Consider the following 17,633-nt stretch of genomic DNA (forward strand, 5'->3'; position numbering starts at 1 on the left):
CTCCATCAAACAATGTGGGCAATCATACCCAGATATACCTAAACATTATAATCAGAATTCTCACAGGATCACTTTAAATGTTTTCCAGTAATTCAAAGAGAAAAAGTGGGCTGGTCACATCTGAAACTATTTCAATTCAATTTCATGTATAAAATAACCTATTTTTTTAAAAGCAAAGGCAATAAGGGTCAATCAGTCATAAATGGTCTATTTTTTCCTACAATTGAGACATAGAAACTTGGAACATACTTATAGCAATAAGAAATTACTCACAGTTCTATAGGTCTTAAAACTTTTCTCCCACCCACCTTGTGAGAAAGGTATATCTATTCCCACTTTACCAGTAGTAAAGGTTAAGGTTTAGAAGGTGAAGAGATTTCAAACACTTAAGTGAAAGAGCCATGATTCAAACTTGGTCTTATACTTTTCCAAATCCACTAAGCTACTAGTCCAGAGCAGTATAGTTTCAAAAACACAAACTTTACACAATACAATTTCATGCTTCATAAGTTCCCTTTTCAAGCACTTAGATATTATGGCAACATTTCCAACAGAACAGAATCTCCAAAAGATCAAAGAACCAAATTTGTCTGCTTTTCTGTATTCTACCAAAAGCAAGAGAGTTAATGGCTACCTAGTATTAACCTGAGACTTTTGAATCTCAGTTACTGACTGACCCTGTCTCACTGAAAGGCAAGTTTCTTCACTTCTCAATATTATCTGGGGATCCTGAGGTCAATGTTACTTTTTGCAAATAGGAGGTACAGCTCAAGCACTTGATTAAAGCCTTTCCTTTACTCCAATCCCCAGAGGTCAAGATTATCAGTCTTACTATACCCATCTGCTTTTGGTCCAGATCTCTAATTTCATCAGTATACAAGCAGGCTATAAGAAAACTCTCCATCAGTGCAGGAATACAACTGCTTTAAAACTTATGATATTAAAGGACCAAGGTGATATAATGGTTATGAAGCTGTTCCTACTAGAGTGAAGAAAACCTGAGTTCTGACAAACATGAACTATGTGACAAGAGGAAAAAAAATGAAATCACTTGAATTTTCAGCATTCAAATCAATTCTAAGCCTATACTCTCTTCTATTGAGGCTACTGAATCTCAAGTAACTTGCTCAAGGTCAAGAAGTTCAGACATTTCAAAGCCAGGTCTCAAATTCAGTTCAAAGGCCATGGTCCTGCTATTATTATACCATGCTAGACTCCTGTTTTAGTAAATGAACAGATGGGGAAGAGTACTAATAAGATGAAATGTTTCTAATAGGGAGACCAGGATTGGAAGAGGTATAAGAATCTATTGAAAAGATTGGGGATGCTTACCATGGAGGAAAAGATTTAAGGAAAAATATAATTATCTTCAAATACATGAAAGACAGTCTTGTAGAAAAGAGAATGGCCTTGTTTTCCTTGGTGCCAGAGGTCAAAACCAGAATCAATGAGCAGAAGTTATAAGGAGGCAATTTTCAGGAGGAAACTGCCTAAAAATAAGAATTGACCAAAATTGAAATGGGATGCATCAGAAAGCAGTTAATTTCTGAAGGCTCAATGAGAGCTGATGAGGGATGCCAACAGAGGGATTCTAATTCAGGTAGGGGTTGGGCTTAATGACCATAGAGGTTCCTTTCAGCTCAAAGACTTTATGCTCAGTGACTCTACTTGAAACCTAAACTTACAAGGTGCTCTGAATACAATGCTTGATAAATGCTGGTTATACAACTCTTTTATAAGTAACAAATCTTTCATTCTAATGTTTTATTTATTTCAAACTAAGTCTTTTACCTCCCAGTTTTCATTCATTCCACAGTTATTTAATATACACCAAAGATAAAGCCCTTCTTATCTATAATCTAGTATGAGATCATGGAAAAGATCAATGGAAAAATACTGATGGCAAGAGTCAGAAGGTGAGAATCTGTGTCCTACCTTTACTATTAAATTCCTATATTATCTGAGGCAAGGCACTTAAATATTATGGACTTTTCTCCTCTGAAAAATAAGGGTGGTAAGGATCTCTTTTAAGTTTCTTCCAATTCCAAAATTCTGTAAAATTAGATTTTTTTTAATCTTTTATTCAAGTGCAAAGAAAACCTAAGTGTTATGCAGGTTTTTCTCTTATTTCTTCATTATAAGCAGCAAATTTTTCCAGAGTTGTTCAGCAATATTTCAGCACCTTATTGGTACACATGTAACAGTTTTCAAGTGAAAAAAAAGCATAACCTTAAATTCTTAAGAAAAAGGGATTAGATCTATTCCACTCAGCCCTGGAGAATGGAAGTAAAACCGCTTAGTAGGAATGAGAGGAAAGCAAATTTCAATTTAACATAAGAAAGACCTTTCTAACAGTTAGAGCAGGACAACAGTATAATAAGCAGACTTGGGAGTCATTGTAACATTTCCCTAACTGGAAGTATTCAAACAGAACTGCTTGTGTTTAAGTGTTCAAGATAACTGCTTGTAGAATATCTGGCTTTAACCATCAGGTGGGGTTAGTCTAAATGATATCTAAAATTCCTTCATGATCAGACATTCAATGATCTTTCTTTGTTTTAAAGGCCCTTACCAACTTGACATTCCATGTTTCAAAGTCCTTACTAACTCTAAAACTATGTTCTAATGTTCCCTTCTATGTATGATTCAAATGAAGATTGCAACACTAGAGTCATGCAGCCTAGTAGCAATAAAACTTGGAGGACAATATTCCTGTAAAGTAACTGTCAGCCCCACCCTTAGGCTGTTCCCCTTTTTAACTTTCACAGGAACAAAACTCAAAATACTGAAATAAACCAATTCTATCATCTTTATTATGACAGGTGTCTAAGATGAAAAAAGGCTACCCTGGAAATGAGCTAGGGGGGAACATAGTATTTAGTAATAGGAGAGGCAGAGCTCTTTGACATTTCTAAAGTGGGGGAGGAGTAGAAATCAGTGTAATGATTATGCATAGCTAATACATCCAGCAGTCTACAAGTGGGGGGAAAACTAACAGGGAAAATATGACAGTAAATAAAGAAACCAGTGTAGTATAATATAACAGAAAGAGCACTGGCCTTGAACTCAGAAAACTATGTTGGAATCCTGGCTCTTTCACTAGCTCCCTGAATGGCAATAAGTAAAGAATAAGGTAACTCACAAAAAGTACTAGAAGGTATTATCTAGGACAAACACCTCATTTTCATATAAGGAAACTGAGACACCCCCCCCAAAAAAAAAAAACTAAGTGATTTGCCCAAGATCATAGAGATGGTTAGCAGCAAAGCTGAAATTCAAACAAGTCCTCTGTCCCAAAGCTAAGGTTCTTTCCCCATATCATTATTCCATCATTCATCCTCTCTAAGCCTCATTACTCTGATCTGCAAATATAAAGGGTATTGAAATAGAAGGCATCTAAAGACCCTTGCAACTCTCTCTCCAGAATGCTGGTATAGAGAGGAGATATTTCACCAAATATATTACCATCCTTTTAACTGTGACTGAAAATTATAGTTTATAGATCAGTAAGATGGTAACAAGGTAACAAAATTTCATTGGGTCTAGAAATGAAACTTACAAGTAGCTTTTAACACAACTAATGGTTCTAGAACTCTACATGAATTTCAGCAATGGAATTTGTTGAAAATTCAGCAACTGAATTACACAGAACTAATATCCCATATACTATCAGCCTCAGATGTGGTTAGAGCAGAAGCATAGCTACAAATCTGTTTTCATATCCCTTCTGTTTTTCATGTACAAGGAAAAAGTTTCTTTTTAAAAGTAGTACTATAAAAATTTTAAAGAGGAGAACACTGTCTCACAAAGATCAGGCAAACATACTAAATATCAAGCTATTGATATAGTAGAGCAAGCAGTCTTCGGTTTGAGTCCCAGAACACCATCAGGCAGAGGAACCATGGGCAAGTTACATTACCAGACTTTGTTTATACACACACACCCTCTCTATCACTAAGATAATCATTCCTGCATTTTTTACCTCAAAAGACTGCTTTAATAAACTTAGAAGTGATATAGCACCTTGAATAATTTAATGAATGTGTGTACTCCTACTGATTAAAAAGATGACATTTCCCTACAAAGGAAGATGACCTAAAATAGTGAGCCCCAAAGCCCATCAATTGTGGAATGGATGAACAAACTGGCATAAGAAAATGACAAAGTATTATTGTGGCATAAGAAATGCCATATGAAGAATTCAGAGAAATGTGGGAAACCTTATACCAACTGAGTAAAGTAAGTACAACAAGTGAAAAGAGAACATTTATACTATGACCACAATTAAAAAAAAAAAAAATACTTAAAAACAATGCAGTGCCTAACAAGACTGTAAAGGACTGAAGTTGAAAAATGCTCTGAACTCTTAATGAAAGAGGCAATGAATAGGCTTAGTCAATATATTGACTTGATTATAGTTTATAGATCAGTAAGACAGTAACAATGTAACAAAATTTCATTGGGTCTAGAAATGAAACTTACAAGTAGCTTTTAACACAACTAATGGTTCTAGAACTCTACATGAATTTCAGCAATAGAATTTGTTGAAAATTCAGCAACTGAATTACATTTGTTGGGGGAAGTAGAATGACAAAGTCAATGGAAATGAAATGACTAGGTAGCAAAGCAGATAGAATGTTGAAATTCAAATCCTGCCTCAGATACTTATTAAGTATCTGAGTTGGTGTGACCTGGACAAGTCACTTAATCTGTATGCTTCAGTTTCCTCATTTTTAAAATTGAGAAGAAGATAATACCAATCTTGCAGGGCTGTCATGAGGATAAAATGAGATATTTGGAAAGTTTTCGTAAACCTTAAAGTGTTATATAAATGCTAATTATCATCATCACAATCACAGCAGAATTTCACTTTTGATGATTAAGATTTAGGTGACTGTCATTTAACTTTTCCAAAACTCAAGTTTTCTCAAGTGTTTACACACAGAGGTTGGACTGAATGGCCTTATATTTTTAAATCGTCAAAGAACATTTCTTTCAAAGGCATTGGACTTATAGTCAGAAGTCTTGTCTTCAAATCCCATGTCTACCATTTACTACCATGTGTGATTTTAAGTAAGTCACTTCTCTCGGGGGCCTCAGTTTACTCAGCTATAAATATTCCAAGTATAAATACTTTTCAGCTTAGTAGAAACACCCCTCCCCCCAAAAAAGAGGAAAAGTGGGTTGAAAGGCATTCATAGGACTCAGGGAGTTTGAGGTGGAAGAAAAACTACAGATTAGTACAACAGTTTTCATTTTACAGAAGAGGAAAATAAAAAAAATAAATGAATGAATGAATAAATGGATAAATAAAATAAAGGGACTTAGTAGGAGCTTTCACTCCAGGGGCAATTTTCAAGTACCCACTATCACCTACTATTCAAGATTAGGTATCTTTAAAATACGACTTTAATGAAATGCTAAAATTAAAAAAAAAAAAATGAGCCTTGTATTATAATAATGATAAGCATAGTGACTATAAAAACCATCTCCTTTAAATAACTAGACCACAAAAAAATACTGAGGACAAAACTTTGGCTTTCATGTCTTAAGGACTTCACAAAATCCAGCAGTATCCAAATACATGCCAAAGTTCACTGAAGGATAGAAATCATATATCAGAGATTGCAGGAAGATTTCCCTTCTCCCCTTCTCTAATAAAAATGGTCAGTTTATTTTTAAAATAGGCTCAAGTATCAACTTATTAACCAAGCTGCAGCAGCAAATACTGGTTACAGAAAAAGACACTGGGGCCACAGGCAAGACCAGGGGCAACAAGCAGTAGCAAAAGCCAGCATGGGCATGATTTGGGGTTTGGAAAGCACTTTACAAACTAATCCCATTTGGTAAGGCACTTAAAGTGAAAAAGCCTATCCTTACCGATTCATACATTCATTCAACAAACAAGTATTAAGTCCTTGCACAAAATATTAAGCCTGGCTCTTGGAGAGATACAATGTTTATGGAGGACAGGATAAGAGTACTCAAGAAGCCCATAAGGAGAAGATACAAATTTAAATAACTATAACACAACACCCAATCTTCAGCATCCAGCCAGGAACAAATAAGCACTCAAATGCAAAGTATTTTTAATGGCACCACTTCCCACCCCCATTCCCTTCAGCACCGAGGAAGAGCAAGCAATGGAATTAGTCAAATGACCGGACTTTCAGTGCTGACTTGGCCATCTTTGTGACTTTAGACAAGTTACATTAACTCTTTGGGTCTCAATTTCTTAGTCTCTAAAATGAAGAGAACTGGAAACAAACAATATTTTCTTTGATCGCTTTCATTCTCTGGCCCTCAATTCTCTCCTCTGGCCAAAGAGGTTTTTAAGACGAAGAGTTTCTAAATGCTAAAATTCTAGAGATTCCTTTCCATTACTTCCCTCCCCTCCCAACCCCCAGGCCTTTCTGGCAGCCCTTCTCCGCCCTATATTTAAGTCTCTAGGATTTAGAAACAGGAGCCTGACTCGCCAATCCCGGCTCCTCAGTTCTTGACTCAGTTTCCTCACGTGTAAAAATGGCATGCGCCAGTTCCACAGTTTTTAAATGTTGGCAAGGCAAGTTTCCTACCACGGCCCCATAAAGTAGTGCAATTGTTACTTTCCCAGTGTGACAGATAAGGAAAGGGGTGACTCCCAGGTGCACAAACTACTGAGTGTGGGCTCGGGCATTCTGAAACCAGTTTTCCTCATCCCCAATCAGAGTTTTCACCATTAAATCACACTGCCCTTTCTATAAGATGAGGGAGATTAAAGTGGTTCTTCTCTGTATGACCCTCGCACTTGCTAGGCTCCCATTCCCCATTCCCCATTCCCCCTACCCCTAGGCTGGAGGAGTTTCCCTCCTCCTCCTCTCCCCGAGAGCCCCGCCCCCGCCCCCACCCGGGGCCCAGGAGGCGCCTGACCAGCTGCCTCTACCCCCCAGCACAGTCTCCAGTCCCCTCTAGTCACCATGGCAACTAGCCCCCTCCGTTCCACAGCTCGCGCCCCCACCCCCACCCCGAGCAGAGGAGGCCCTTCCTGTCACTGCAACAAGTCCCCCGGGCCCGCGGCCTCTCCAACCTGGCTTCCCCCAACCTCATCCCGGCCTCCCCAGCTTCAGGCCTGCCTGGCCGCGCTCACCTGATCCTGGAGCCCATGGTCCCCGGGACTCCTCATGGGCCCCGGCCCCACTCGGCGCTTCCCGGCCCCAGCCTCTCCCTGCCTGCCTCACTCTCACCGCCCCGCCCCTCTGGCCCCCTCCCGGGTCTATTTCACTCGCTCGGTCCCGGGAAACGCCATGGTTCCTGGGGCGCGTCCCCGCCGCCGCACGCGCGCGCCTAAATCCCCAGGCTCAGCAGCCTCCCTCCCCGCCACACTCCGATAAGAGGCAGAGGCAGAGAGGCTCAGACAGGCGCCCAGCCCCGCCCCTCTGCCTTCCCGCCGCGTGGGGCCTGCCGGGATTTGTAGTCCAAGGCTTAGCCTGGGAACGCTCGGGAATAGGACAGAACTAGGGGTGGGTTTAAAAAAAAAAAAGAGGAAAAGTGAGTTGAAAGGCAGTCTTGGGACTCAGGGAGTCTGAAGAAAAACTACAGATCAGTACTGCAGTCTTCATTTTACAGAAGAGGAGAATAAGCCTGTGGAGGAAAAGTGACTCCCGCAACATCACTTTGGTGGGAACTGGGAGGTTCATCGTTCAAACCCGCGCAATCTGGTTCCCAAATCTAGTTTTCTTTACAGCAGTCTTGTACCTTTTCCTTTATTAGTCCTGTCCCGTCACTGCCAAGTCTGGTCATTTCTACCTGGCAACTCGTACGTGCTCCCCTTCGCAGCTTCGGACCGGCGAGCAGCCGGCACGGGGGCCGGTCTCGGGCTTCCTCCGATCGGCGCATCCTCCACTCAGTGTCGGAGCGACCTTTCCAAAGAACGGGGCCGACCGCCTCGCTGAGAGGGCATATGTGGAGTGACGCAAGGCGTTTCCACAAAAGTCACGCTATGAAGGAAACCCGCGGGTCTCCACACGCCACCAGCACCGCCTTAAGAAAAATAAAGTTGTTTTTAGTATGTTTTAGTCTATCCAAACACAATCAGGTCCTTCTCTGAGTATGGATAGCATCTAAGTCCTTCAGAGTAGTCGTGAATCACATTGCTGAGAACAGCAGAATCATCACCCCACAACGTAGCTGTTACTTTGTCCATAATGCAGTTTGCATAAACTCGCACAGGACCTTCCAGGTTTTTCTGAGAGCATCCTGCTCATCTTTTCTTATATAACAATAACATTCCATCATTATCACATGTTACAATTTATTTAGCCATTCCCCGGTGGATGGGCGCCACCTCGCCTTCCAATTCTTTGCTCTGAGAAAAGAGCTGCTATAAATATTTTTGTACATATAAATCTTTTTCCTTTAAAAAAAAAAAAAAATCTCTGTTGGGATTCATGCCTAGTAGGGATATTATTAGGTCAAAGTAGATGCATGATTTTTTTTAGTCCTTTAACCCTTAGGCATAGTTCATACATTTTCATCATTTATCAATTGGGGAATAGTTCTTATTTTTTATAAATTTGGCTCAGCTCCCTATATAAAAATCCTTTCTTCAATAGGTCTTTCCTAGTCACACACACACTTACCCCTCCCTTCTTAGATTGCCTCCAATTTATCCTTATCGGTATATTAATTTTTGCAACTTGACTTGGGGCCTTTCCCATTGTTCCCACATCAACATCAAACTCCTTCCCCCAGTAGTGGCTCACCTCTAAGTTAAACTTATTCTTACACTCTTATAGATAAGTTTTTGCATGTCATCTCCCCCCTTAGATCATAAACTCCCTCAGGGTAGAGATTATGTTCTTGCCTTTAAATCTCCAGTACTTAGCACAGTTCCTATAGCACAATATCAGGAACATATTAAGTGCTTAATAAATGCATGTCAACTGACTCCTAATTCCATTTTGATTCCTTTATGAAGACTGTCTCCATAATTCTCTTTTGCAGAAATATCTATCATAAATGCAAATTAAGACAACTCTGAGATACCACTACACACCTGTCAAATTGGCTAAGCTGACAAGAACAAATAATGATGAATGTTGGAGGGGATGTGGGAAAACTGGGACACTGATGCATTGTTGGTGGAGTTATGAACAGCTCCATTGTGGAGTAATTTGGATCTATGCTGAAAAAGTTATCAAACTGTGCATATGCTTTGACCCAGTAATGTTTCTACTAGACTTATATTCCCAAAGAGATCTTAAAGGAGGGAAAGGGACCAACATGTACAAAAATTTTGTAGTGGCCAGAAACTGGAAGAAGAATGGATGTCCATCAATTGGAGAATGGCTGAATAAATTATGGTACATGAATGTTATGGAATATTATTGTTCTGTAAGAAACAAGCAGCAGGATGATTTCAGAGAGATCTGGAGAGACTTACATGAACTGATGCTGAGTGAAATGAGCAGAACCAGGATTTTGTTGTACATGGCAACAACCAAGATTATACAATGATCAATTCTAATGGATATGGCTCTTCTCAATAATGAGACTATTCAGGCCAGTTCCAATGATCTTGTGATAATGAGAGCCAATTATACTCAGAAGATTGTGGGAACTGAGCTTAGAATTCAACATAGCATTTTCTCTTCTTTTGTTGTTTGCTTGAATTTGATTTCCTTTCTCATTTTTTTTTTCCTTTTTGATTCTTCTTGTGCAGCAAGATAATTGTATAATACGTATGCCTATACTGGATTTACATATATCCTTTACTATGTTTAACATGTATTGGATTTCTTGCCATCTAGGAGAGGGGGTGGGGAAAAAGGAGGGAAATTGGAATACAAGATTTTACAAGGGTCAATGATGAAAAATTATCCTCCCATATGTTTTGAAAATAAAAAGTTTCAATTTTTTAAAAATAGCTATCAGAAATACCTATTTCTACCATATGGATATCTATGAAAATCTTATGCCCAGAGAGCTGGGTTCTGTAGATAAAGCACTGGACCTGGAGTCACAGAGACCTGAGTTCAGATTTAACCTCAAATACTGTGTGGTCTTGGGCAAGTCACTTAACCTCTTTCTGTCTTAGTTGCCTTTAATGTAAAATAGAGATAATAATAGCACTTAGTTCACAGGCTAGTTATGAGGATAAAATGAGATAAATTTGTGAAATACTTAGAAGAATATTTGGCATATATTAGGAGCTTAATAAATGTCTATTCTCTTCCAAACTCCTGCAGAAATGAACAACTTCTCAACTTTGCCACAAAGAACATAAGCCTTCTACCTTCTCCCATATAGAAACAGGTTTGATTTAATTCAGAAGATATTTATTGGGGATCAGCAGTCAAACCACTGGGCCTATGCAAATTACCCATTCTGCCCTTCTGCCTCACTGCTTACTAGGACTTCATAATACACCCTGGTCCTACTTTACAGAGCCTGGAAATCCTCCAGCAATTTCCTTCAGTAACCACCCACTTCTCAACTTTTCCTCTGGAGATTCCATGTTACCTGTAAATGAAAACATAATTCATCATTTGACAAGATCAGAGAAGTGTTGTTTGGTCTAATACATGATTCAGATGAGGAAAAGGACTCCTAGTTATGTTTTAGGTAGCTGTGTTCTGCACATACAAGTCAGAGAAAACTCCCTGGGAGGCATTTGAGTATTTAACTTAATTTAGGATAGTTATTTTGTTTGTTTTTTTTTTTTAATTTGAGTTACAGGACCTTAAATAATTCATCAAACCTCTTGAGACTTCAGTTTCCTTATCAGTAAGAAGAGGGAATATACTACATAAGAGTATAGTGTAATAAATAGATCATTGACCTGAAGTCAGAAGCATCTAAGTTCAAATCCTGTCTCAGATAATTCCTAACTTTATGACTCTGGTTGTCAGTTTACTTCTTGTCAGCCTCAGTTTCCTCAACAATAAAAGGAAGATATTAGTAGCATTTTCCTCTCAGAGTGGTAGTAGGGATCAAATAAAATATTCCATGTAAATCATTTTTCAACTTTTAAAGCAATATATGTGTTTGAGTTGCTATTACATTATTTCTAAAGTAAAAGTAAAATCTCTCTAATGACCTCTTTGGTAAGCACTGATGAAGAAGTGTGTGGAGCACAGGGCTTGGAATAAGGAAGACTCATCTAGCTCTGAAGTCCCATTCAAAGAAAGGGAGGGAAGGAGAGTGCCCAGAGGCAGGGATTACTTGAGATAATAAGTTTCAGTGTTGATGTGATTTTGTAGAATGATGAGGTTCCAAGGGGGCATAATGAAATCCAGAGGAGTGCAGTGTCACTGGAAGAGAGAGGGATGGTGATAAGAATGAAAACTGTAAAGGAGTAGGGATGAGATTATGAAGAGCTTTAAATGCCAAATTTTATATTTAATCTTAAAGGTGATAGCCTCTGGAGTTTATCATATAAAGAAGTGACATGATTAGACCTACAATTAATGAAGATTAACTTATTGATTTATTGGAAAATAGAATGGAGAAGGGAGAGGCTTGGGGCAGTCAAATTAACCAACCAGAGTATTATGTTAGTCCAGGCATGAGGGGGTAAAGATTTATACCAGGGTGGCTATAGTATCAAAGAAGAGAAGAGAGCCTGTATCATTGAAGATGAAATCAAGATTTGACAACAGATTAGACATTGGTGGGGGAATGAGAAGTCAGGATTAAAGGTGACATCTAAGTTGCAAGCTTGAATGACTTGAACAATAGTGATACTCTTAATAGTAATAGGGAAGTTAGGAGGTGGAGGTAGAGGTGGGAAGGGGAAAGTTCAGTTTTGGACATGTTGAATTTAAGATGTCTAGTTTAAGATGTCTATGTATAAGTCATTCAGTTCAAAATGTCTGTAAGCAGAGGGAGATGTGAGACTGGAGGTCAGAAGAGAGGTCAGGGCTGGACAAAGAGATCTGATAATTGAATCCATGAGAGCTAATAAGATCAGCAAGTGAAATATTATAAGGGGAGAAGAAAAAGTTCCCATAAAGAGTGTTGGGGGACACATCCATAGTAGATGTCACCTGGACAAACATCCAACAAAGGAGACTAAAATGGAGTGATCCAATAGGATCACTATTCTAGCTAATATAATATTCATATCAATAATCAATATTGTATCAATTATAATTAATAATATCATATAATAGTTAATATGTGTCCAAGGAAAGATTTAAGCTGACTTCATTTGACCCTATATCCAGAACTCTTTCTACTATTTGGCATTGCATCTCGTCTCTTTAAGATGAGATAGGCCAAAAACTACAATGAAGTAGTATCAAGGAAACCTAGAGAGAATAGAATATCAAGGAGAAAAGATAAAAAGTAGAGCTTATTTACTTCTTTGTTTTTTGTAATGAGAGTACCTTTTTAAAGCCTTGATTAAAAAATTATTTTTATTTATTCTTAGACTTTTTAAACCTAAGGGAACACTTAAAAAAAAAAAAACATTCAAAACAGAAGTGGAATAGTGGAAATAGAAATGTATGAGGTGATCAAGACATTTAGCTTCTAGTCCTGGCTCTGCCACAAACTGGTCATATGACTTTAGTCATTTCATCTCTCTCAGTTTCCTAATGTTGGGCAATATGATCCCTAATGTCTCTTCTGATTTCAATATTATAGTTCTGAGGACCTTTCCGTTCTGAAATTCTACATTCTATATATAAAAGAATTGTATGTATTTAACATATATTGGATTACTTGCTGTCTAGTGGAGGTGGTGGGGGAAAGGAGGAAGAAAAATTTGGAACACAAGGGTTTTGCAAGACTGAATGTTGAAAACTACCTTTGCATATACTTTGAAAATAAAAAAACTATTATTTTAAAAAGAGAAAATAACTTAAATGGCAAAAAACAAAGTAAAATTCTCTATTCTAAGTTATAGCACTATGCTATTTTAGTTCTAATACTATGTTCTCAAAATCTGTTTTTCAAGGTTCCATCACATTCTGATATTTTTAGTTTCTATGTTCTTTTCATAACCAATATTCTATGTTTTAAGGGACATCCCAACTCTAGCAGACTATGATGTTCCTAAAGACAATATGACCTAAGACTTTTGAATCATATAAAGAGGAAAAGAATCTACCTTCCAATACGGAGCCTGTTATATAATATAAACAAACACTCTCTGAAGGTAAAGCACTACTAGACAGATATGGTCTCTGTGGTGTGTTTTCATCTTACTTCTTGTGAACCTTTTCCAAGGAAATAGTTATCAAGATCTCTCTTGAGTTAGGAGTTAGTTCAAAAGCCCCACACAGGAGACTACAAATAAAAACGTACTATTTGGTGAAACACAACCTTGGCACCATTTCAAAGGAGGTTGTAACTGGCGTGCCCACAAAAATGTCTGGGTGCCTGTAGCATGTACAGAAATGTGTACAGAAGTCTCTTCGGGTTAGTTGGTGGTCCACAAGCTCTTCAATTCTTTCCAACTCAAAGCTACTGTGCTGCTTATAATAAAACAGAAGAAATTCTAGACTAAAATCAACAGTCCCAGACTCCATTCTAACTTTGGTCAGTCACTCACATAACCTTCACTTTATAGGCTCTCATCACCGCATGCCTAGATAATTGTAATGATCCAAGTCTGCTGGTTGGTCTCCTTTCCTCAATTCTCTCCCCATTCCAATCCATGATCTTCTGTGTTATTTTCATTCAACAAACAGCAATAGCTCTCCATTACCTCCAGAATCAATTTAAAAATCCTTTGGCATTCAAAGACCCTCTTGCTTAACTTTGGAAAACTCCGTGCTTCAATGACTATGGTCTCCTGGCTATTCCTCTCATAAGATGTCCCATCTCTTTAATTAGTGGATTTTCACCAACTGTTTCCCAAACTTGAAACTCTCTCCCTCTTCATCTCTTCATCATGGCTTTCCTGGCTTTCTTCAAGACTGAACTCAAATCCCACCTTCTGCAAAAGGCCTTTTCTGGTTATTTTTCTCCTCCTGAACCTCTTTGTTCCCTCCTCTCCTCTCACCCCAGTGTTTTCTGAAATTATATTCCATTTACATTATAAATAGCTTGTATCCATATCATTGTTTACCTGTTGCCTAGACCATCAGAATGTATGCTTCTTGAGGTTAGAGAATGTGCAGTTGCTCTTTGTATTCCCAATGGTTAGCAGAACAGAGTAATATGGATATAGTGGTGGTGTAGTTCAGCTACTAATTATCTGTGTAACTTAGAGCAAGTCATTTAACTTTTCTAGGTTTCAGTTAGGCTCTTTCATGCTATAAAATTCTGTTACAATAAAAATTAACTAAACAACAAGCATTTATTAAACCATAAGTATTTATCAGGAATATTACTAAGCACCAATTCGAAAACAGTAAAGAAACAGTCTCTGTTCTCAAGGTACCTCCTACATTCTATCAAGGGACATGACAGGTACACATATGAAAATACATAACGAGGGACTGGCCAATGAGGACCTAGTCCTGAAAGCATGCATAATATCTTGCTGTTCTTTGGTTGTTTTCAGTAACATTTAATTCTTTGTGATCCCTTGGGTTTTCTTAGCAAAGATAATGGAGTGGTTTGTCATTTTATTCTCCAGCTCATTTTACAGAAAAGGAAAATGAGGCAAGTCAGGTTAAGTGACTTACCTGGAGTTATACAGTTAGGAGTCTTCCTAATTCCAAGTCTAGCACTCCATCCTTTGTGCTTCCTGTGTCTTATAATATCTGCCTCTTGCAGATTTTTTTTCAATCTACCTGGAAACTTTGGGAGCCTACTTTGAGAAATTCACAATAGAAAGTACCTTCCCCTTCCCCTCACTGCTTCAAATTATCCACAAGTATCCTTTGTTGTCTGTCAATTCAGTGAAGTTTATTTTGATGCTGAACTGGAATTGAGTATACATACAAATATCTATTCTCTTCTCTCATGGCTTTCAAGTAGATTTTAAAATGCTGTAAATCTCCAGGAAAGGAAAGAAACAATCTGCCAACAGTCTAGCTTTATACCAGTATAGTTGGGAAGACCTAATGTCACCTCTGTTTCTATTTTCTATCTCTGTCATGTTTATTCTTCCCTAGCCCTAAGAAAGAGAGACACAGAGAGAAAGAGAGAGAGAGAGAAAGATAGGGAGAGAGAGACAAAGACAGACACAGAAAGACAGGGAGAGACAGAAATACAGAAACAGACCGACAGACAGACAGAACTGAACATGTTATATCTTTTTGATATTTGAAAAAAATCAGATCAAACAGGAAAAAAATGAGAAAGAAAATAAAATTCAAGATAACAACAAAAAAAGAAGTGAAAATGCTATGTTGTGATCCACACTCAGTTCCCACAGTTATCTATTTGTACAGTGGATGGCTCTCATCATCACAAGATCATTGGAACTGGCCTGAATCATTTCATTGTTAAAGAGAGCCATATCCATCAGAACTGTTATATAATCTTGCCATGATCATGTACAATGATCTCCTGGTTCATTTCAGTTCATGTAAGTCTCTCCAGACCTTTCTGAAATCATCCTATTGGTTTTTTCTTATAGAACAATAATATTCCATAACATCCATATATCATAACTTATTCAGCCATTCTCCAATTGATGGGCATCCATTCATTTTCCAGTTTCTTGCCACTACAAAAAGGGCTGCCACAAACATTTTTGCACACATCACCTTCCTGATATCATTGATCCTCTTTGAGAATGAAGAATGAACAAGCTACGAGCGATAGTAGCTGCCACATGGGATCCCACAGGCCAGTTCAGTTAAGCAATACTTCTCATTCTCCTCCTCATTTCCTTTTTCCTTTCCCCCTCTCTATATAGGGAATCATACCCTTACACGTAAGTACTCTGTCCAAAGGAATATAAATTTTGATCACTTATACTTCATATTCATATTTTATACTTCATAAATCTTGGGATTTGGGGGCTAGATTTTAATTCTTCCCTACTCATTTATACTATCATTAAAAAAAAAAACTGGGGTAATTAATCCTTTTGTCTCATGTAGTTTTCATTTATGATTTTTTGAAATATAGCTCTGAAAAACCAGGCTTTGATACAGGCTTTTGGGATACAAATGGAGCTATTTGACTATGCCTTTAAGCCCAAATCATTCTGTCTCTCACTGACTAGCCAATAATAGGCCCCAGCCTAAGTCTCACCCGGGCATTGTTTTGGTTATGATGGCTCAGAATGAGTACTAGAGGGGTCTTGCTCTCTCTGAATGACTCTTTTGTGACCGCAAACTGAGTCATCTTTCGGTTCAATTCTTACCTACTCTTTAACCACTGAATGGGTGTTCCGACAAGCTGAGATCTAGAAAAGGCCCTGCCTTAAAAAAATGCCAGTCTTCCATTATATGCTGGACCAATGCTAGTTTTCCTGACTTATATTTTGCCCCTGGATTCTAATGACTCTGAAAGAGAGAGTGGGGCTGATGACATTGCTCAAGTTTGTCTCACTTTAAGTCCAATTCACTTGCAAGTCACCCTCCTAATATCTTTGATTTTCTTCCAGAAAGGACAAATAACACCACACACACACACACACACACACACACACACACACATAAAGAAAACAAATATAAAATACTTTGGGGGTGCCACTAGCACCTGTGGGATTAGGAAAAGACTTTATTTAAAAGATAATGCTTGAGCTAAAATATGAAGGAAGTAAAAGATTTTACGAGGCAGAAATCGGGGGAGAGCATTATAGTGTGGGTGAGAGTCAATGAAAAGGCATGGAGATGGTAAATAGGAGTGCCATGTGTGAGAAGTAATAATAAGTTCTGTTTGGCTGGATCCCCAGGGATAAAAAAGAGATATATAATTTGGGGCCAGATTGTGAAGGACTTTAAAAGCTAAACAAAAGGTTTATATTTCATGCCAGAGGCAACAGGGAGCCACTAGAATTTATTGAGTAAGGGAGTGATGTGGTCAGACCCACCCTTAAGGAAAATCACTTTGGTGCCAAAGTGATGGACTGAAGTCATAGATTGCATCAAGGAGATCATTTAGGAGAATATTGCAATAGTCCAAGTGAGAAGTAATGAGGTCTTAAATCAATATGTAAGTTAAAATTGCTAGCATCTACAATGTTTAAGACACTGTTCTAATAAGCACAAAGCAAAAATATTATCTTTTTTAAAAATCCTCACAACAACCATGGGAAGTAGATGTTATTGTTATCTCCATTTTACAGTTGAGGAAACTGAGGCAAATGGAAATAAGTGGTCGGCCTAAAGGTCACATACTTAGTAATTTTGTGAGGCTGAAATTTGAACTCAGGTCTTGATAGATGATAGTCATCTTCTCTATTTCAGCACCACATATATGCTTCTAGCAGAGGAGTCAGAGAGTAGTGTAATGAAAATCCAGAAAAGAGAAAATACATAGCAGAACTGAGAAAAATCTATCCGTTTTGCCAATTAAGAGATGACTGTTAACTTTGGAAAGAGCAGTTTTAGTTTAATGATGGAAGCTAAATTGTAAAGGTTTGAGAAGTGAAAGAAAAGGAAGTGCAGTTATCCCTTCCACTTTGTGACTTTTCCCATTATAGTTTCTATATATCAGGGGTAGGCATAAGAAATTAAGTGGGAATTTTTGGGGAATTTTGTGGAAGCCAAGATGACACAGAAAGACCAGAAAATGACATA

At 38.1% G+C, this 17,633-nt stretch overlaps 1 protein-coding gene across 5 annotated transcripts in view; it reads right to left on the minus strand.

Annotated features, from left to right (window-relative positions):
* DENND1A (DENN domain containing 1A) overlaps positions 1 to 7,889 on the minus strand; it is a 701,497-nt gene extending 693,608 nt beyond the window's left edge. For 4 of the 5 annotated variants that reach the window (XM_074293044.1, XM_074293042.1, XM_074293043.1 and 1 more), the window contains exon 1: positions 7,127 to 7,382. In XM_074293044.1, the coding sequence (XP_074149145.1) occupies positions 7,127 to 7,143 (17 nt within the window). In that variant the 5' untranslated portion in view covers positions 7,144 to 7,382. Of the gene's footprint in view, positions 1 to 7,126; positions 7,383 to 7,734 lie in introns of those variants that run through there. The other variant, XM_074293045.1, reaches the window with a different exon arrangement.
* Positions 7,890 to 17,633: the final 9,744 nt, after the last annotated feature.

This window comes from Sminthopsis crassicaudata, chromosome 2, assembly GCF_048593235.1.
Source record: "Sminthopsis crassicaudata isolate SCR6 chromosome 2, ASM4859323v1, whole genome shotgun sequence".
In the NCBI taxonomy this organism is placed as follows: Eukaryota; Metazoa; Chordata; class Mammalia; order Dasyuromorphia; family Dasyuridae; genus Sminthopsis; species Sminthopsis crassicaudata.